This window comes from Hyperolius riggenbachi, chromosome 4, assembly GCF_040937935.1.
Source record: "Hyperolius riggenbachi isolate aHypRig1 chromosome 4, aHypRig1.pri, whole genome shotgun sequence".
In the NCBI taxonomy this organism is placed as follows: domain Eukaryota; kingdom Metazoa; phylum Chordata; class Amphibia; order Anura; family Hyperoliidae; genus Hyperolius; species Hyperolius riggenbachi.
In genome coordinates this window covers 357,598,348-357,620,478 of record NC_090649.1, presented here as the reverse complement: position 1 = coordinate 357,620,478, position 22,131 = coordinate 357,598,348, and the positions used below count along the sequence as shown (strand labels likewise).

At 46.2% G+C, this 22,131-nt stretch overlaps 1 protein-coding gene across 4 annotated transcripts in view; it reads left to right on the top strand.

The window, feature by feature from the left end:
• PDCD2 (programmed cell death 2) overlaps window positions 1–22,131 on the top strand; it is a 65,289-nt gene that overhangs the window by 13,163 nt on the left and 29,995 nt on the right. For all 4 annotated transcript variants that reach the window (XM_068231941.1, XM_068231938.1, XM_068231940.1 and 1 more), the window contains one exon: window positions 20,921–21,064. In XM_068231941.1, coding sequence (XP_068088042.1) covers window positions 20,921–21,064 — 144 coding nt within the window. The remainder of the gene's footprint in view (window positions 1–20,920; window positions 21,065–22,131) is intronic.

Below are 22,131 nucleotides of genomic sequence, written 5' to 3'. Positions count from 1 at the left end.
TGACAAAAAATAAAATCTTCTATGAACTCGTCATACACCTAACGGAATGCGCAGTACAGCCCGGCGGACGTCCGATGACGTCAGCGCGCCGGCGTGGGACGCAGAAGTGCCAGGAAATGGAGCGCAGAAGAGCCCGACCTGGCAGCTGGCCTGGCCAGGTCGGGTCGGTCACCGGAGACCACCGGGAGCCTGCGGAGCGGCGGCGAGGGCACCTCCTGCCTGCCACGGGCTGGAGGAAGCCCCAGGTAAGTGTAAATTTATTTTTATTTTTTTAATCCCCTCCCTGAACCTTCCCTTTAAATCCTAGGTAATAGTGGCAGTTTAGCATGAATTTCTAGAGCTGCACTACAGTTTAGAAAAGTGCAAATCCGTCCCTAAACAGCTGCAGAATAAGAAATACTTGATAGTGCAGGCTAGACATGATTTGTGAGGTGCTCCTCCCCCCTGCTGAATTTCACCTCAGAGCCTGCTACTATCAATACAGCAGATGTATTTGTTACCTCAGCAACAGCAATTCCCCTCACACACTGCTCTGTCTGAGAGACCTTGCTAACGCCTCCTATTTTACAACAGTTTTAAAGGGAACCTGCACTAATTAGTGATTTCTTAATATGTCTGAGACAATTCTGCACGGATTTCTAAAAACGTACCAATATTTTGTCTCAGACACTCCTGATAAATGTCCCCCAGTGAGTAATCCTCACTTCCTGCAAGTGCCAAGGATCTCGGAGTGGGAGGGGGAAATATTGCTACAGGTAGGGTGGGAAGGAGATAGGGGTGATCGCTGGGGGTAGGATTGCTGCAGGGAAGCCGCTGCAACTTCTCTGCTCTGCTGGGTCCGCTTGTGGGATTCCCTAGGATGGCTGGATAGATGTTTGCCCACAGTGGGTAGCACAGATCGCTACCCACAGTGAAAAAAGCGGAGAAGAGAGGTTTTAAATCTCCGTCGCACCGACAAGCCTGACTTTCCTTACCGATTTTAGCTCTACCAGTCACACTTGTCCTTACCCCCTAGGTAGGTTTACTGTAGATGAGCAATAAATATACCATTGTAACTGTGACAAAAATAGAGAATAATTGGATTAAAATGGGACAGATCTAGTTTTATTATCACAGGGGGCTGAGGACCTTGATATTTTTTCATAATCATTCCACTTCTTGTAGGATAAAGATACAAATTAAAGCATTTCAAGGAAATTGTCTGGTCATACTGCATTTTTTATGTACATGCTTAGAAACATGTAATACTTGTTTCCATATACAATTGCAAAAAGGACTGTTAGTGAAATATCCAGTTTTGGGCTGTTGGGTGTGCAAAAGATTTACCGACAGAACTGCCGGTTGTTGAGGCACTGGCGGACATGAACTTAGAATTTCCTCTCTGCTCTAAAAGATATGTAACAGCATAATAACCTTTTAAAGGATACCAAATGACAAATTAGTAACAGAAACTGGGGGAGCAGGCATATACTCTTTCCTGCCCTGATGCCTGATGTCAGTCTACCCACGACCCCCCCCCCCCCCCCCCCCCGTTCTCTTCTCTGCCCCTCCGTATAATGCCTAAAAGCCGCCTAGGACACTCGAGTTGCCGGAGTCGGGCTTTACTGCGCAAGCGCTGGGCGGGCTGTGCGCATCCTACAGTGTGCATCCGTGCTCAGGAGCGCTATGCGCATGCGCATGACGTAGTGATGTCATGCGCATGACGTAGTGATGTCATGCGCAGAGAGATCCCAGGCACTCATGCACGCTGTAGCATGCGCGCATCCCGGCCAGCGCCTGTGCAGTAAAGCCTGACTCTGGCAACCCAGAAGAGGGTCCCAGGGGGCTTTTAGGCATAAAGTGGGGGGAAGGGGGGGCAGAGAGAACAGGGGGAGCGACAGGCATCAGGGCAGGTAAGAGTATATGCCTGCTCCCCCAGTGTCTGTTACTAATTTGACATCTGGTATTCTTTAAAGAAAAAACTTTTTGTTACAGCTAATATAAATCTGCAGTGTGTCTACTTCCTGCTTTCATGGAAGCAGACATGTTGTTAACATCCTTTGTTTACCAATTACCTCTCTGCCGTGGCAGGCAAATGACATAGCTAAGGGATCAAATTACAATATGCTTAGGTATAGATGAGGGGGAAGACAAGCTAAACTCTAAATACATACAGGGTGCATTTACCGTATATTCCGGCGTATAAGACGACTGGGCGTATAAGACGACCCCCCCAACTTTTCCAGTTAAAATATAGAGTTTGAGATATACTCACTGTATAAGACTACCCCTCTTCCAACACACATCAAATAAAAGTAAAATAAAAAAAAAAAAAAAAAAAACATATACTGGTGCTATGTATGAACAGATACTGGTGCTGTACTGTATGTGGTACCCAGTATATAACAGTATATATCAGTGATTGACTGGTTGGATTGGTCAACTCTTCCACTCCCTTGGTGGATTGTTCACGCTCTCCCTGTTCATTAGAGCAGTATGGAAGAATAGATTGCGCTGTGCCCATAAAACACACCTCTTTCACCCTTCTGGCCCAGCCTTGCATCCTATATACCTCCTTCTGTGCCTCTAAGATCTTGCACATGTGCGCCTGCGCCGCTTCACTACAGTCCTCAGCAGCGAGATCTGAGAGTAAAGGTAGCCATACACTGGTCGATTTGCCATCAGACTTGACCAACAGATAGATCCCTCGCTGATCGAATCTGATCAGAGAGGGATCGTATGGCTACCTTTACTGCAAACAGATTGTGAACCGATTTCAGCCTGAAACAGTTCACAATCTGTTGTGGTGGTGGTGGTGCTGCCGCCGCTCCCCACCCCGCATACATTACCTGCTCCGCCGGCGCGACTGCCCCCGGTCACCGCTGCTCCGTCTCCGCTCTGTTCTCCAGGTCCGGCATGCTTTACTTCTTCCTGCCCGGCAGGAAGTTTAAACAGTAGAGCGCCCTCTACTGTTTAAACTTCCTGCCGGGCTAGAAGAAGTGAAGCATGCCGGAGACCAGAGCGGAGACGGAGCAGCGGTGACCGGGGGCAGTCGCACCGGCGGAGCAGGTAATGTATTGCCACTCTATTGCGTCGGTCGTCGGGCACTCGAACGCCGCTAGCGCTGCGCTCCCTACCCGCGGGCGATCGACGGTAATTTTCCACACGGAGCGATCGACGGGATCGGACGAAATGGATCGAAATTCGGCGTGTAGCGGGAACGATGTGACAGCAGATTCGATCCCAGTGATCGAATCTGCTGTCGATCTGGCGGGAATCGGCCTAGTGTATGGCCAGCTTTAGTTGGTAACAGGCAAGGGCACATCACCCGGCATCAATGACGCCTGGTGTATAAGACGACCCCTGACTTTTCAGATGATTTTCAAGGGTTAAAAAGTAGTCTTATACGCAGGAATATACAAATATGTTTTCCTTCTGTCCTGTCCTGAGTTTAGGTCCACTTTATTTTCATCGATTTTTTTTATTTTTTTATTTATTTTTTTGATTGCTCAGTCAAAATGTGCATAGATTCTTTCGCAAGATTGATTGTGCATAAAATCAATAAATGTACGGTCAACTTAAGGCAAATCTTGCTGTTCGAATCCAGGTTTCCTGCTTCGGAAACCTGGCTAACACTGTGCAGCACACTTCAGAATCTCACATAGTGTAGAGGTGCAGGGGGAGGTCAGGTGGTTGCAGTCCACGCTACTCTCCATGTGACTCCAATGCTTTCTCTTTCCAAGCCGAAAGTAGGAAGCAACAAAGTCTCGTGAAGCATGGCATGGACCACATATCGGTGACCTCCGCCTGCCCTTTTCCACTACCTGAGGTTCTCAAGTGTGTTACACGGCGTAAGGAAACCTGGATTCAAACAGCAACACTACACATAAGTGGCACATCCCGAACAGCTGACCTGCATTATAGAACCAGGACACAAGATGTGCTAAATGGAGACCTGGGCCCTTATTTAATTAATACAGTGGGTTGCAAAAGTATTCAGCCCCCTTGAAGTTTTCCACATTTTGTCACATTACTGCCACAAACATGAATCAATTTTATTGGAATTCCACGTGAAAGACCAATACAAAGTGTTGTACACATGAGAAGTGGAATGAAATTCATACATGATTCCAAACATTTTTACAAATAAATAACTGCAAAGTGGTGTGTGCATAATTATTCGGCCCCCTTTGATCTGAGTGCAGCCAGTTGCCTATAGACATTGCCTCATGAGTGCTAATGACTAAATAGAGTGCGCCTGTGTGTAATTTAATGTCAGTACAAATACAGCAGCTCTGTGAGGGCCTCAGAGGTTGTCTAAGAGAATATTGGGAGCAACAACACCGTGAAGTCTAACGAACACACAAGACAGGTCCAAGACAGGTCAGGGATCAAGTTATTGAGAAATGTAAAGCAGGCTTAGGCTACAAAAAGATTTCCAAAGCCTTGAACATCCCACGGAGCACTGTTCAAGCGATCATTCAGAAATGGAAGGAGTATGGCACAACTGTAAACCTACCAAGATAAGGCCGTCCACCTAAACTCACAGGCCGAACAAGGAGAGCCCTGATTAGAAATGCAGTCAAGAGGCCCATGGTGACTCTGGACGAGCTGCAGAGATCTACAGCTCAGGTGGGGGAATCTATCCATAGTACAACTATTAGTCATGCACTGTACAAAGTTGGCCTTTATGAAAGAATGGCAAGAAGAAAGGCATTGTTAACAGAAAGCATAAGAAGTCCCATTTGCAGTTTGCCACAAGCCATGTGGGGAACGCAGCAACCATGTGGAAGAAGGTGCTCTGGTCAGATGAGACCAAAATGGAACTTTTTGGCCAAAATGCAAAACGCTATGTGTGGCAGAAAGCTAACACTGCACATCACTCTGAACACACCATCCCCATTGTCAAATATGCTGGTGGCAGCATCATGCTCGGGGGGTGCATCTCTTCAGCAGGGACAGGGAAGCTGGTCAGAGTTGATGGGAAGATGGATGGAGAAGAAAACCTCATGGAGACTGCAAAAGACTTGAGACTGGGGCGGAGGTTCACCTTCCAGCAGGACAATGACCCTAAACATAAAGCCAGGGCAACAATGGAATGGTTTAAAACAAAACATATCTATTTGTTAGAATGGCCCAGTCAAAGTCCAGATCTAAATCCAATCGAGAATCTGTGGCAAAATCTGAAAACTGCTGTTCACAAACGCTGTCCATCTAATCTGACTGAGCTGGAGCTGTTTTGCAAAGAAGAATGGGCAAGGATTTCAGTCTCTAGATGTGCAAAGCTGGTAGAGACATACCCTAAAAGACTGGCAGCTGTAATTGCAGCAAAAGGTGGTTCTACAAAGTATTGACTCAGGGGGCCGAATAATTACGCACACCCCACTTTGCAGTTATTTGTAAAAAATGTTTGGAATGATGTATGATTTTCGATCCACTTCTCACATGTACACCACTTTGTATTGGTCTTTCACGTGGAATTCCAATAAAATTGATGCATGTTTGTGGCAGTAATGTGACAAAATGTAGAAAACTTCAAGGGGGCCGAATACTTTTGCAACCCACTGTATCGTTTTCTCCTAGGTGATATTTTTAAACTTGCAAATAGATGACACAACTAGCGCTAGGTGGTAGCTATAATATGGGCTGCCGTTACAAAAAGGGGATCCCTTCAATCCTTAAACACACACTTTCAACAAATAATTCAAAATTGTAACCCGCGCTTAAAGTACAGTAGAATAACTATTTATTCAAAAAATTCAACAGCATTAGTTTTAAAATATGAATAATATCCCAGAAGTCAGCACACCACATAAACATCCATTCCCAACACAAACTTGTTATAGAAGGGCCCTTCTATAAAAAATAGAAAATACAGTTCTTTCTTGTGTGGCCACATTAACTAAAATTTCCACTAAAATCCCTTAAAAATGGAAGCTGTCCTGTTTCTGGATACTGAAACAGTGACCCCCCTCCCCCTCACGTCACTCTGAGGAAGCCCATTGGGCGAAACATGTAATTGGGAGAAGTCTCCGGAGGCTGGCCTCAAACATCTCAACTTGGATCCCCGCTGTCACGCTGATAATAAGCCGCAAGGAGCGGGTTGATCGCGCGTGAAGCCATCCTGGACCATGCTCGCTGTTTGAATGGCCTGCTGCAGCATCTGTAAGTAACAGAGCGGTTGAATTACCTGTGCTGGCAACCATACTGCTTTCAGGCCGGACTGACAAACTTAATTTGCTGCCGTCTGCTCATATAGTGCTGAGGATTGTGGAATATGTCTGATATTCACTGAATGTGGATGCTGTTTACTTGGGACTCCAAGTTGCCTACGAGCACGCAATGAGTTCAAGTGGATTTAGCCATCAGTTAGCTGTTTATTTGTCCGGGAACTGTAGAGCATTTATAGGTGGTCAATCAACAACTATATATCATCTAGGACAACTTCTCATGTATGCTACTATTGCTGCAGTGGTGTGATATTCCAGGAAGTGGTCTGTGTGATTGGTAGTCGTGTGTCTGTGAGGGGGATGTGGGGGCGCAACAGGGACTCCAAGGTTTTAATTGCTTTTAATTTTGAATACTGTGAAGATTATGACCAATAAAGCATTATATTTTTTGGGATCTTTGAGGCCGCTCTAAAGCTTTGGTTCTTTGTTGTTGGTTAAGCTGTTTCCGGATACTAGCATACAATTCCTCAAGAGGAAACAAAAAAGAGCAACTCCAAAATGGCCATTCACTAACTCAGCGGTCTGATGATAAACAATGAATGTTTCAAGATTGACAATAATATTCTGTTACTTTATTATGAGGTTTGTGTCAGTAAGCAATGCTTTGATTAAAAAAATCTTGCTCTGGTTTACAGGATATGTTTTTCATTGTTCTCAATCTCAGTAAATCAACCCCACAGTTAATAGCAGTTACTATTCTTTAATTTTTTTAAGAGCCTGCATGGCAACAAAGAACTGAGTGGTCTATGAGTAAGTAAGCCTGGGTTCACACTAACTAGGATGTGTCATGGGTAGTGACAGCACATACGCTGTCACAGATCATGGCATAAACCCCTTTTCTCTCCTCATCCTCCAGGACGGCTCCCAACATGAGAGATAGCCAGTTCCTCCCCCTAGGAAACACGCCCAGCACAAGTTTTGCATAAAGCACCTCTGACCACAGCATCCTTCGGTATTGCTGTGTTTCCCACCCAGGGAACATCCAGTGCAGGTTTCTTTGCCTGTGTTACCTGGGCATGCTGTTGCTCGGAAGAATCCTCTTCCCTCCACTAATCCTCTTCCCTCCACTCTCTGGATGCCTGTATTTTGAGCTAGTGTCGGGCGGGAAGTAGTGGACTGTATCTCTCATTGCTTCTGCGTTCGCTTGCGGACTCCTGCGGGGAAGACGATGGCTGGGGGTCTGGTGTCAGCTGACACTAGAGGGGGCGGTGGCAGAGGTAGCGTGCGATCGGATTGGCGAAGACCGGAAGTGGGCGTGCGCTTCCGGTTCAGAGGGCACAACACTGTTTAAGCGTGGCCGTGGCGGGGTCTTCCACGCCATTACAGTCCAGCCACTCGGACTACAGGGAAGACATGGAGCAGGCTACAAGTTCCTCCGCTGATGGCCGCAAGAACTCTCCTGATCCAGCGGGCCAGGTATGCGGTGATCAGGCAGTTTTGGTTTGCACTGCGGTGCACTCATTGGGAGGCATTGCTGTTTGTCAGTGGCCAAGTTATGCTTATGTCCGCTGAACAAGCATGGTGCCTCAGGTGTTTTTGTATGTGCAGGCTGGGTTTGTGAGCAAGTATTTTAAATATTGCTTTTTGTTTGTGCTCTCTTTTAGACTCCTGCTTTGAAACACAGAGAGAAATCTAAGAGATGCTCAAAATGTGATGCTAAGCTTTCAGCCTCATCCACTAAATCTACCTGTCAGAAATGTAGTGGAAAGGATAAGTCTGATCCCTCTGAAATAATGTTAAACTTTATGGAGTCTATGAGAGGAGTTTTTCTCAACCTTTCAGGCTTTCCGTACTGTTATGTCAGCTACTGCCTTGCCTGTTGTTTCTCCTCAGTCCTCTGTCCTCTATCCTGCCGGGCCAGTTGAGCCAGCCGATGGGGACACAAGATACGCAGCAGGCTGGTACTTCATCTCCGGGTCAGATTGAGGTCCGAGGTTATGCTGTTACTACCTCTGCGGATGATTCTATTGAGGAGACTGAGGATAAACAAGATTCTGTTTCCAAGGCCAAAACTGTGAAGTATTTATTTAGCGCAGAGTAAACGTCAGAGCTTTTGAGAGCAGTTTATGAGGCAGAGGAAATTCCTGAACAAACCCCAGGTTCCTCTTCTAGAGATGGAATCTATCAAGGATTGCAAGCTGTAGAGGGTAGATCTTTTCCAGTGCATCCTGCAATCATTAAAATTATTATGAATCAATGGAGTGATCCAGAAAGGAGATTGTATATTCCCAAGTCCTTCAAGCGGAGATTCCCCTTTAAGGAGGAGGACATATATCCCGTTGGGCCAAATGTCCAAGATTGGACGCGGATTCTGGAAAGATCTTCTGGGAAAGGGAAGAAATTTCCCGACAAAAGAAAAAGGATGCAGTCACGGAGGTCCTTTTGAGGGAGATAGCAGTTTTTTCAAAAGTACCAAAGAACGCAACCGCAGAAGAAAAGGTGGACTTATCCTTCAACAAAGGGTAAGTCCTCTATCTTCAACAAGGGCCCCTCTACGGGGTCTAAGGAGGACAAGTGACATATTACCAGTGGGGGGAAGACTCCTTCAGTTTGTAGATCAATGGAGTCTAGTTACCCAAAATCAGTTAATTTTGGCAGGGCTGTGGAGTCGGTCCAAAAATCCACCGATTCCGACTCCTCAGTTTAGGATTCCACCGACTCCTCGACTCAGACTCCTCTAATTTGCATATTACAATTTTGTTGATTAACAGTATGTAACGTGAAATTTATCTCAACTGCCAACGCTTAGGAATTTTACAAGACAACTGAAGTGAGAAGGATATGTAGACTACTATATTTATTCCCTTTAGACTAAAACTTGGTAAGAGTACTTGTAAAAGGTACAAACCGGAACAAAGAACATCTATCAGGCCCTAGGCAATGTAACTGTGGGTACATGTAAGAATGATGTGCAGGTACTCTGCAGGGGAATGAGGAGATTCTTCCTCTATTACACATCTGAACATGGATCAGGCCCTACGCAATGTGACTGTGGGTACATGTAAGAATGAGGTGCAGGTACTCTGCAGGGGAATGAGGAGATTCTTCCTCTATTACACATTCTTCATGCACAATCTGAACAAGGTTTATGGGTGATAGACAACACCTCTGTGTTCAATGTGCACAACATTCTCAGTGGATTCCCTGCAGCTCTGTGGGGAGTGCATATGTAGAGTATAGTACTACTGTGTAACAAAGTAAACCTGAGACAGATGAAATTAAAGTTTTATACATACCTGGGGCTTCCTCCAGCCCCCTTCAGGCTAATCAGTCCCTCGCTGTCCTCCTCCGCCACCTGGATCTTCTGCTATGAGTCCAGGTACTTGAGCCAGTCTGGTGTAGTGCGCATGCACACACTCTGCCGCCGGGACCATACTACACCTGCGCAGCACTATTGTGCAGGTGCAGAACGCTCCTGGCTGTGGAAGCGGCACGTAGCCCGACTGCTCTGACTGGCTGAATTACCTGGACTCATAGCAGAAGATCCAGGTGGCGGAGGAGGAGGACAGCGAGGGACCGAATGGCCTGAAGGGAGCTGGAGGAAGCCCCAGGTATGTATAAAGCTTTTCTTTTAATTCGCCTCAGGTACCCTTTAACCACCTGAGCGGTCTGGACGAGCTGAGCTCGTCCAACACCGCCGGAGGTCGCCGCTCAGGCCCTGCTGGGCCGATTTTAATCAAATAAAAAGCAGCACACGCAGCCGGCACTTTGCCAGCCGCGTGTGCTGCCTGATCGCCGCCGCTCTGCGGCGATTCGCCGCGAGCAGCGGCGAAAGAGGGTCCCCCCAGCCGCCTGAGCCCAGCGTAGCCGGAACAAAAAGTTCCGGCCAGCGCTAAGGGCTGGATCGGAGGCGGCTGACGTCAGGACGTCGGCTGACGTCGATGACGTCACTCCGCTCGTCGCTATGGCGACGATATAAGCAAAACAAGGAAGGCCGCTTATTGCGGCCTTCCTTGTTTATTCTGGGCGCCGGAGGCGATCGGAAGATCGCCTCCGGAGCGCCCTCTAGTGGGCTTTCATGCAGCCAACTTTCAGTTGGCTGCATGAAATAGTTTTTTTTTTATTCAAAAAAAACCCTCCCGCAGCCACCCTGGCGATATAATCAGAACGCCAGGGTGGTTAATTCATAGTCACCAAACCAAATTTTAACATATCAATTTATTTGATTTCATGAGCAAAGAGAGTGCATACAATTGCATAAACCAGCATCAATGCAGAATTATTTCCATCTCATTGACCATCTCTATTAGTGACACGGCTACACATCAGGCTTTATACTTACAGCATGGATGTTGTTTCGTATATATAAGAGATTCCTGTGTACACATCATATATACTGTACAGTCACAATCAGATATGTATATCTGACTTTAAAAATACGGGGACTGCTTTATTGAAGCAGCACAAGTAACTAATTTTGATTGGTTTATTTCATTTTTGTGGACTGAGCACAGCTATTACTGTATATATACTGTATATATACATTATTTTTAATTACTATTATCTGAGAAATAGAACATTTTATCATATTTTCTATTTTAATTACAGTTACAATTTCATTAGGAGTCGGAGTCGGTGCATTTTTTCCCGACTCCGACTCCAGGCACCCAAAATTGCTCCGACTCCACGACTCCGACTCCACAGCCCTGCATTTTGGACCTGATTGCCACAGGGTACAAGATCAGATTTGCTTTTCACCCCCCAAGAAACTTTGTTCTAACAGGCTGCCCAAAAGAGGTGGAAAAAGCCTCTGCTCTGAAGGCATCGGTCTTATCACTGCTCGATCAGAGGGTAATTTCCAGGGTTCCAATGGAACAGTGGTATCAGGGGTTTTACTCAAGAGTATTCATGATAAAAAAACCCTCAGGAAAATTTCGTATGATTCTCAATTTAAAGTCACTAAATCCTTTCATTCAAGTAGTAAAATTCAGGATGGAGAATGTGTCCTCGGTTCAGACCCTGATCCCGAAAGACTCCTTTATGGTAACCCTCGATTTAGGCCCGGTTCACATTAGCGGTCGCCGTCCGGAATCGCCGTGCCGGAGCCGGACCGCATGCAGAACGGACGCACGGCATAGCAATGAAAGCCTATGCGTCTGTTTCGTCCGGACCGGATCCGGACTCCGGCATAAGACCCAACATGCGCTATTTTTTGGTCCGGCTCCTCCGGCAGCCGTATCCGGAGCGGAGCCGGACTGCACCATCCGGCCAATACAAACCAATGAGAACCGGAGAGCGCACAACACACTGGCTAAAAATCCGGATGTTCTACCCCACTTCCTATGCGTATTGAAGCGGCGATTTTGGATGGGGACACATGGGCAAGCATTTTGGAGTGGAGCAGCAGTGATTTTAAACGTGCTGGAGATGTTGGCAGTATGTCGGAGGTGGAGGTGAGTGCTAAACAGCGGAGGGCCTGATTCCACAGGTCCACCTTCTGCTGACCTCCCAGACCCAAACATTTTTATTCCTTTTCTACTATCTTTTGCCAAACGGATCCGGATCGCATCCTGATGAACACCTGATGCAAACTGACCGGATCCGGATAGGATCCGGATCAGAACCGTACGGTTCCGATCCGGATCCGGTCCGAAACCGGTCAGGTCATCCGGTCCGTTTGGCAGAGAACCGCAAGTGTGAACGGGGCCTAAAGGGATGCATATCTTCATGTGCCGATCCATCCCTCTTACCAAGGATTTCTAAGATTTGCAGTGGTTCTGGGAGACTTAATATGCCATTTCCAGTACCAAGCACTTCCTTTTGGTATCTCTGCGGCCCCGCGAGTTTTTACCAAAATAATGGCAGAAGTCATTTCTCATCTGCATTTGTGCCAGATCAAAATAATACCCTATCTGGACGATCTGCTTATTCTAGCAGAATCAAGGGAAAAGCTAATAGCAGATCTGAATTTGAGTATGCAGGTCTTGTCAAAACTGGGATGGCTCCTGAATGTGGAAAAATCAATGTTGATCCCGTCACAAAGGGGAATGTAACTGGGGTTTTGGATAGATGCATCACGGGAAATGACTTTTCTTCCAGAAGAAAAACAGAACATTGTAAAACAAAGAGTGCGCTCCTTCATAGCGAGGGAGAGGGTCTCGCTCAGAGAGGCTATGTCTCTTCTGGGATTGATGACCTCTGTCATCCCAGCGGTGGTGTGGGCCCAGAGTCACACCAGGATTCTACAAGATTGGGTTCTGAATCTTTTCAACTATGGCAGGACTCCCCTAGACAGCAAATTTCTGTTGACCCTGGCGGTGAATGTTTCACTCGAATGGTGGGAGCAGTCATCCAATCTTGGTCAGGGCAAATGCTGGCACCTCTCCCCAGTGATGTGGATATATACAGATGCCAGTCACAGGGGCTGTGGGACTCATTGCTCCCACTCGCACATGCAGGGTGTTTGGGATCAGGAGATGAGTGTGAGAACTTCAAACTACAAGGAACTCATGGCTGTAAAGTGGGCTATGAATCATTTTCTTCCATTACTAAAGCAGACTCATGTTGTAATACTATCAGACAACATAGTCACAGTTTCTTATATTCAAAAGCAAGGGGGTACAAGGATCAGGGAGCTCAGAACCTAGGCGCTGGAAATCATGAAATGGGCGGAAGAAAATCTTCTGTCTATAACTTCCGTTCATATAAGAGGCTCGTAGACCACCTAAGTCGGCCTCGGGTGATGGAAGCAGAATGGTCCCTAAACAGGGAAGTCTATCAAGAATTCTCAAACATGTGCGGTTCCCCCAGGGTAGACCTATTTGCGTCCCCTCTCAATGCAAAAACAGAGGTGTTCTTTTTCCTCGATCCATCCTCCCCTCTGGAGAGACTGGATGCTCTGGCGGTACCATGGCCAGAGGGACTGTGGTATGCATTCCCTCCATTCCCACTAATTTCTCGTGCTCTTTCGAAAGTGAAGACAAAAGCAGCCCTGGTGATCTTCATAGCTCCGTTCTGGTCTCGCTGAATTTGGTTCCCGGATCTTTGCCGTCTGGCAACCCAGGGTCCATGGTTCCTTCCTGAGGAGGGACTTACTACTACACAGAGGAGAGTTTCACCCAAGCCCGGGGAAATTTTCCCTGGCAGCTCGGTTCTTAAATGGAAATCCCTAAAAATTAGGAAATTTTCAGATTGGGTAATTTTTACCATGGTGAAGTGCAGAAAACTTACTACTAGAAAGATTTACTGTAAATTTTGGAAGGTTTTTTTGTTCTTGGAAATTAAAAAAGGGAATCCTAAGTAATGATATCCCAGTTATTCTTGATTTTCTTCACGACGGGGTGGACTTGGGGTTAGCCCCCAGTACGTTGCAAGTACAGGTGGCAGCCCTTTTCTTTATTTTTGAATGCTAGATTGGCCAAGGATCAGGCCATTATTGATTTTTTTTTAAAGCAGTCGCTAGGTCCAGACCCTTGCCGTCGAAACTTGTTCCCCCGTGGGATCTAAATTTAGTTATGAAAATTGAAATCCTTCGCTAAATGATCTATATGAACCTTTGGATAAGGCTACTCAAAAGGCTCTGACGTTTAAAACTATTTTTAGTTTCAGTTACTTCGGCGCGTAGGGTTGGAGATATACAGGGAGTGCAGAATTATTAGGCAAGTTGTATTTTTGAGAAATAATTTTATTATTGAACAACCATGTTCTCAATGAACCCAAAAAACTCATTAATATCAAAGCTGAATATTTATGAAAGTAGTTTTTAGGTTTTTAGTTTTAGCTATTTTAGGGGGATATCTGTGTGTGCAGGTGACTATTACTGTGCATAATTATTAGGAAACTTAACAAAAAACAAATATATACCCTATTTTTCGGACCATAAGACGCACTTTTTCTCCCCATAAAGTGGGGGAAAAAAGTAAGTGCGTCTTATGGTCCGAATGTAACATGGGGAGGGTCAGGAGTGCCCAGCTTTACCATGAAAACGGGTGCCGTCATCAGCAAACAATGCTGAACCTGGAGCTGGCATTGCGGGGGGCATAATTACCTAACTACAGGAAAGGAAAGGACATCTGCGGCAATAAAGCACATCCCTGCGCTATGAGGAAGAGCTGGTGATTTTAAAATGCTTTAATTTGACTGGCTGATGGTCTCTGGGGCAGGATGACAGCTCTGTCATTGGGCCAATCACTATACAGTCACTGCACAGTGATTGGCCCAATGACAGAGCCATGGTCCCGCCTTTGAGACAATCGGGTCCAGTAAAATAAAAGCATTTTAAAATTACCAGCTCTTCCTCATAGCGCGGGGATGCGCTAAATCCCCTGTCACGACCCCCACTTCTACTGTGAGAGACGTGGCACGGAAACGTGCAAAGGCTGCGGGCAGAGCACACAGGATTTATGACAACAGACTAAGTGATCCTCCACAGCCGTCTCAGCTGAAGAGCATCTGCTGCTTTGCAGGGAGACTGGATTATAACGTCAGCCTCTCGTTCTATTTCCCCGGCTGGTCACAAGTATCAGAGGGCTGTTTGAAGCAGCCAAGGGCTTCAGGTCACTCACCCCTGTCACGCTACTTGCCTCTGCTTTGTCTGGTCACGCTTCACTTCCCTTCCCTCAGATGTATATACAGAAGCACGTGACATCACTGACGCTGATTCCTAATAGCAGAACAGTGACGCTGCTTCTGTATATACATCGGAGGGCAGGGGAGTGGAGCGTGACCAGATCCAAAGCAGAGACAGCAGTGGGACAGGATTGAGTGACATGCAGCCCCTCTGATGCTTGTGTCCCTGCCATAGAGAACGAGAGGGTTACGTTATGATCCAGGATCCCTGCAAAGTGACAGACACAATGCAGCTGGGTCAGCTCTGGATCTGCTCTATGCCCACAGCCTTTGAGCAGTGTTACATTTCCCTGCTTCCTCTCTCAATCTTGCAAGGGGAATAGACATGCCACAGAACTATTGCATGAGCCTGCTGCACATGCTCTATACTTTAAAGGCTCAGATGCAAAGTACATTAACCTGTACAAACTTAATTTGGGCAGATCTTATCAGACCTCCAAGGCTCCAACTATACATTTATGTCATTAAAGAGACAGCAGTTGCATTAGAAAAACTGCATTCATTTATTTATGACCACTTCACAATATGCCTTGAATCAAAAAGTGTTTTTTGAGTAAAGAAGTATTTTTTTATCTTATCAATGCATCTGTAATTAAAACACATTTTTAAACTTAACCTACAATCATACATGTACCGTATTTTTCGGACTATAAGACGCACTTTTTCTCCCCCAAAAGTGGGGTGAAAAAGTTGGTGCGTCTTATACTCCGAATACTACTTTTTTTTACTTCCCATGTCCCCTGTCCTTTGGCCCACCTGTTCCCTCTGATGTCCGCTGTGCCACCTCCTTAGTCCTCTGCAGTGTTGATACCCCCGCACCCTCAGTCCTCTCCAATGTCGCTGTTCCCCGCCCCTCTAGAGAGTGGCCACCATCCTGTCCCCTCCGGCGTCCATTACATGCCTGAGATGACGGCTGCAAACGTTTTCGTCAGGCTACGTCCCCTCCGGCGTCCATTAAATATCGGAGGTGAAAGCTGCAAAAGTATTCTTCAGGCTATGTCCCCTCCGGCCATTACATACCGGACATGACCGCTGTACCCAGAAGTGGCTACGGAACTACCGTAGTAGCCTCACAACTTTGAAAAAGATCGGCGAATCAGGCGGAGGGGCGCTGCCCCAGACCGCCAATCACAGCTCTCCCTGCTCATTCCTCCTTGCTGATAGGAGCCGCGGTCTTTCGGGCGGGACAAGTCTCGGCATTGGGGCCAATCACTGCTGTCCATGCATGGAGTGCAGTGATTGGCCCCAATACCGAGACTTGTCCCGCCCGAAAGACCGCGGCTCCTATCGGCAAGGAGGAGAGAGCAGCGAGAGCTGTGATTGGCGGTCTGGGGCAGCGCCCCTCCTCCTGATTCGCCAATCTTTTTCAAAGTTGTGAGGCTACTAGTTCCGTAGCCACTTCTGGGTAACCGCGCAGCGGTCATGTCCGGTATGTAATGGCCGGAGGGGACATGGCCTGAAGAATACTTTTGCAGCTTTCACCTCCGATATTTAATGGACGCCGGAGGGGACGTAGCCTGAACAAAACGTTTGCAGCCGTCATCTCAGGCATGTAATGGACGCCGAGGGGACAGGATGGTGGCCACTCTCTAGAGGGGCGGGGAACAGCGACATTGGAGAGGACTGAGGGTGCGGGGGTATCAACACTGCAGAGGACTAAGGAGGTGGCACAGCGGACATCAGAGGGAACAGGGGGACAGGCACTCCAACACACAGGGATACTGGAAGGCAGGATGACACGGGTATGGAGGACACAGGAGGATAAGAGACATGGGGACAGAGGACACAGGGCTACATAGAGGCAAAGAGGACATCAGGACACATGGGCATAGAGCACACAGGAGGACAAAGGACACAGGGGGACAAAGGACACAGGACAGAGAATAAAGGAGGACACAGGGAGACACAAGAGGTATCAGAAAGGCACAAGAGGAACAATCATTGTGGGAGGGAAGATATAGAAGACACAACGGTACTATGGATGCACCAGGTTCAATATAATTTTTTTTCCCTTAATTTTTGTCCCCTAAACCTAGGTGCGTCTTATAGTCCGGTGCGTCTTATAGTCCGAAAAATACGGTAAATCCTAAAAACCCCGTCAATGAGCTTAGAGATCTGCTGGCCACACACACACACACACACACACACACACACACCCAGACACACACACACACCCAGACACACACACACACACACACCCAGACACACACACACACACACACCCAGACACACACACACACACACCCAGACACACACACACACACCCAGACACACACACACACACCCAGACACACACACACACACCCAGACACACACACACACACACACCCAGACACACACACACACACACACCCAGACACACACACACACACACCTAGACACACACACACCTAGACACACACACACCTAGACACACACACACACACACCTAGACACACACACACACACCTAGACACACACACACACACCCAGACACACACACACACACACACCCAGACACACACACACACCCAGACACACACACACCTAGACACACACACACCCAGACACCCCCCCCCCCCCAGCTTGGGAGGAAAAGTTCCACAAGATGCCCCTGTACCATGGACACACCAGGTTCAGGTTTTTTTTATTTTCCTGGTTTTTCTCCTCTAAATCCAGGTGCGTCTTATGGTCCGCTCCGGACCATAAGACGCACCTGGAATTAGAGGAGAAAAACCAGTAATTCAAATAAATTATTGAAATGGGTACCATATTTTTCGGACTATAAGTCTTATAGTCCGAAAAATACGGTACCCATTTCAATTATTTATTTTTACCAGTGAAATAAATATAACATCTCAACATTCACAAATATACATTTCTGACATTCAAAACAAAAACAAATCAGTGACCAATATAGCCACCTTTCTTTGCAAGGACACTCATAAAGCCTGCCATCCATGGATTCTGTCAGTGTTTTGATCTGTTCACCATCTTCATTGCGTGCAGCAGCAACCACAGCCTCCCAGACACTGTTCAGAGAGGTGTACTGATTTCCCTCCTTGTAAATCTCACATTTTATGATGGACCACAGGTTCTCAATGGGGTTCAGATCAGGTGAACAAGGAGGCCATGTCATTAGTTTTTCTTATTTTATACCCTTTCCTGCCAGCCACGCTGTGGAGTACTTGGACGCGTGTGATGGAGCATTGTCCTGCATGAAAATCATGTTTTTCTTGAAGGATGCAGACTTCTTCCTGTACCACTGCTTGAAGAAGGTGTCTTCCAGAAACTGGCAGTAGGACTGGGAGTTGAGCTTGACTCCATCCTCAACCCGAAAAGGCCCCACAAGCTCATCTTTGATGATACCAGCCCAAACCAGTACTCCACCTCCACCTTGCTGGCGTCTGAGTCGGACTGGAGCTCTCTGCCCTTTACCAATCCAGCCACGGGCCCATCCATCTGGCCCATCAAGACTCACTCTCATTTCATCAGTCCATAAAACCTTAGAAAAATCAGTCTTGAGATATTTCTTGGCCCAGTCTTGACGTTTCATCTTGTGTGTCTTGTTCAGTGGTGGTCGTCTTTCAGCCTTTCTTACCTTGGCCATGTCTCTGAGTATTGCACACCTTGTGCTTTTGGGCACTCCAGTGATATTGCAGCTCTAAAATATGGCCAAACTGGTGGCAAGTGGCATCTTGGCAGCTGCACGCTTGACTTTTCTCAGTTCATGGGCAGTTATTTTGCGCCTTGGTTTTTTTTTCCACACGCTTCTTGCGACCCTGTTGACTATTTTGAATGAAGCGCTTGATTGTTCGATGATCACGCTTCAGAAGCTTTGCAATTTTAAGAGTGCTGCATCCCTCTGCAAAATATCTCACTATTTTTGACTTTTCTGAGCCTGTCAAGTCCTTCTTTTGACCCATTTTGCCAAAGGAAAGGAAGTTGCCTAATAATTATGCTCACCTGATATAGGGTGTTGATGTCATTAGACCACACCCCTTCTCATTACAGAGATGCACATCACCTAATGTGCTTAATTGGTAGTAGGCTTTTGAGCCTATACAGCTTGGAGTAAGACAACATGCATAAAAAGGATGATGTGGTCAAAATACTCATTTGCTTAATTCTGCACTCCCTGTACATGCACTCCCTGTACAAGCGCTGTCTGTGCAGGACCCATTTATGCAGATTTTCCCAGATAAGATAGTCTTCAGAACGGATCCAGTGTATCTCCCCAAGGTTAGCTCTACTTTCCACAGGTCCCAAGAGATTATTATCCCATCTTTTTGTGACCCTCCTTCAAGTGACACGGAAGCAGAATGGCATAGGCTTGATGTCAGGAGGACAGTTCTTGCCTATCTTAAGGCTACCTCTCCCTTTAGGAGATCTAATCATCTTTCTGTTTCTTTTTCGGGAGCAAAGAAGGGTTTAAAAGTATCCAAGGACACTATAGCCAGATGGCTTAGTTATTATTGCTGCCTATTCTAGTCAGGGTCAGTTACCTCCACAAAGTATTAAGGCTCATTCAGTTAGGTCACTAGCAACCTCATGGGCTGAAAGATCTGGTGCATCACGTGAGCAAATCTGCAGAGCGGCCATCTGGAAGAACCACCACACGTTTATCAAACACTACAGGGTGGACCTCCTCTCTAGCCAAGACATGTCGTTCGGCAGGAAGGTGTTACAGAACATCATCCCTCCCTAAGGTAAATTGGGGATCTCATTGGTCTCTCATGTTGGGAGCCGTCCTGGAGGATGAGGAGAGAACTACGGTTGGAACTTAGCGGTATTTCTACGAGTTCTCCAGGACGGCTACCTTAGTTCCCTCCCTATTTGGGTAAGATATGTTATCTGCCTGAGTAGAGGATGGAATATAAGTTACCTCTGTTCCTGGTTCCTGTCTACTCTGCTAAATACTGAAGGGTGCTGTGTTCAGAGGTGCTTTATGCAAAACTTGTGCTGGGCGTGTTTCCTAGGGGGAGGAACTGGCTATCTCCCATGTTGGGAGCCGTCCTGGAGGACTCGTAGAAATTCCGCTACCGGTAAGTTCTAACCGTAGTTTCTGGTCTAGTCATTGCACTTGCCATGTCATAATACCATTGCTATTATGACACGTCTCACTTGCTTCTGGTGTCCATAATAATCGTATAGGTCGGTAATTTGTGTTTGTCAACGGACACCAGGGCTGTGGAGTCGGTACAAAAATCTTCCGACTCCGACTCCTCAGTTTATGAAACTCCTACTCCGGGTAGCCAAAATAGCTCCGACTCAGACTCCTCTACTCCGACTCCTTAGTCTAATACTTAAAAAGGGCTGTGGATTTTGTACAAAAATCATCCGACTCCTCAGTTTACAAAACCACGACTCCGACTCCGGGTGCCCAAAATTGCCCCGACTCAAACTCCTCGACTCCAACTCCTGACGGACACAATGGAAAAGAAAAACCTGATCACTTCCGAATGGATTTTACATTTTTAGCATAGGATCCGTAAACATGTCTGTTACTTTATGGTGGTCTGTTTTTTTAAATTAACCAATTTTAGGCTGTAGTGTGAAGCAAGCCTCTTATATGTTCTTGCATAATCATTTGTTGTGTTCTTTTGTGTAAACCTTTCCAGGACTTACAAATCTGAATCTTCTGTAAGCAAGGCAGCATGAAATGACACATTCCATATCTTATGCACAGAGATACATTTTCATACAAAAATATGCAGTTCAATTTCATATTTTTCAGGATGGGGTAAGCACATTGTGGAAGTTTTGTCTCTATCAGCAATTATTTAGCATTCATGTGCATGTAACATGTTTGGGGTGGGGGGGGGGGGGGGGGTCACTAAACACATTTGTTGCTTGCTTTAAATATATCTGAGGGCTGGTTCACACATGAGTAAACGAACTGTGAATCTGTGAAGAATCTGTGTAATCCGTTCTGGTAAATGGAATGGAAAGTCCCGGACCTGCAACATTTTTTCTGGACCTGAAACAAATCTGACTGGATACCAGCAGATACGGTGCATGTTACTAGAACGTTTGTTTAAGAACATATTTTTATTAGTAATACATATTATTATTTTTTTGTGGAGACGTAAACTTTCTTGGAGTAGGTGTAGGCTGGACTGATTCTTTACATTAAGGTAACATGATTTTGAATTATTTTTCAGAAGTCCAGACTGTTCAAGTTCCAGATCATGGCTTCTTGTTTCCAGAATATGAACTTGTCACAGAACCAGAGGAAACAGATTATCTCCATGAAGACAGTATGGGAATGGAAACACAGACATCTGATGAGATATCCTCTTGCATTGGTAAAATTGTCTACCATGGGATATATGGGGAATGGAAAGCTTGATTTTAATCAGGAGGCCATGTTCAGGTAGCATCTCATTGCTCGGTTTACAGATTGTGAATGCTTATTCTTAAGACACCTGAAGTGAGAGAAATATGGAGGCTGCCATATTTATTCCCTTTTAAACAATACTAGTTGCCTGGCAGCCCTGCTGATCTGTTTGGCTGAAGTAGTGTCTGAATCACACCATAAACAAGCATGCAGCTTATCTTGTCAGATCTGACTATAATGTCAGAAACACCTGAACTGCTGCATTTTTGTTCAAGGTCTACGGCTAAAAGTATTAGAGGCAGAGAATCATCAGGATAGCCATGCAACTGGTATTGCTTAGGAAGGAAATAAATATGGCAGCCTTCATATTCTCTCGCTTCCATTGTGCTTAGAGCCTGCATGATCAATTTGTGACCATTAGCTTTGACTAAAGTAAAGCAGGTGGTTGTTTGCTAAAATGGAATATATCCCAATTCCATGAAAATATAAACTCCCTCAAATGCCCACCTAGAGAGATCCTTAATTTTGGGAGTCTTGTGACCCCACCATTCAAGCAGACAGCTACAACCCTTGGAGCTCTGATAGGCATTGCTCCAATTTAATCTTCCATACCACATTCTAGAAACCATTTTTTCCGACCCACCGACTCTCCCTTCTTTGCAGTCATACTTATAGCCATGTGTAAGCGTAGGGATGCCACATTGCAGAGATACAGTTTTTGTCTTCAGTAGCTGAGATCTGGGCGGAAGCCCCAGCCTGACCTTGTTGGGGAGGATGGGAGGGAGGAGTAAGTGCAGGAGGACTAAAGTCTGAGTGGGAAAAGGTGTAACCACAAGAAATTTCTTGTTGGTTGTAGGTAAAAAGAGGAAGAACAGAGTTTAGGAGCTCATGCTTGGTTGAAATACTTTTCAGATAAGTGATGACTAGTCGAGTTGAACTTCCCCATATAGCCCCCTAGAATTGATCTAGAGTGCTGCTGCTGAACCTTTTTTATTTATTTATTCTAGAAGTGTTACTGTGCTTCTCAATCTATGC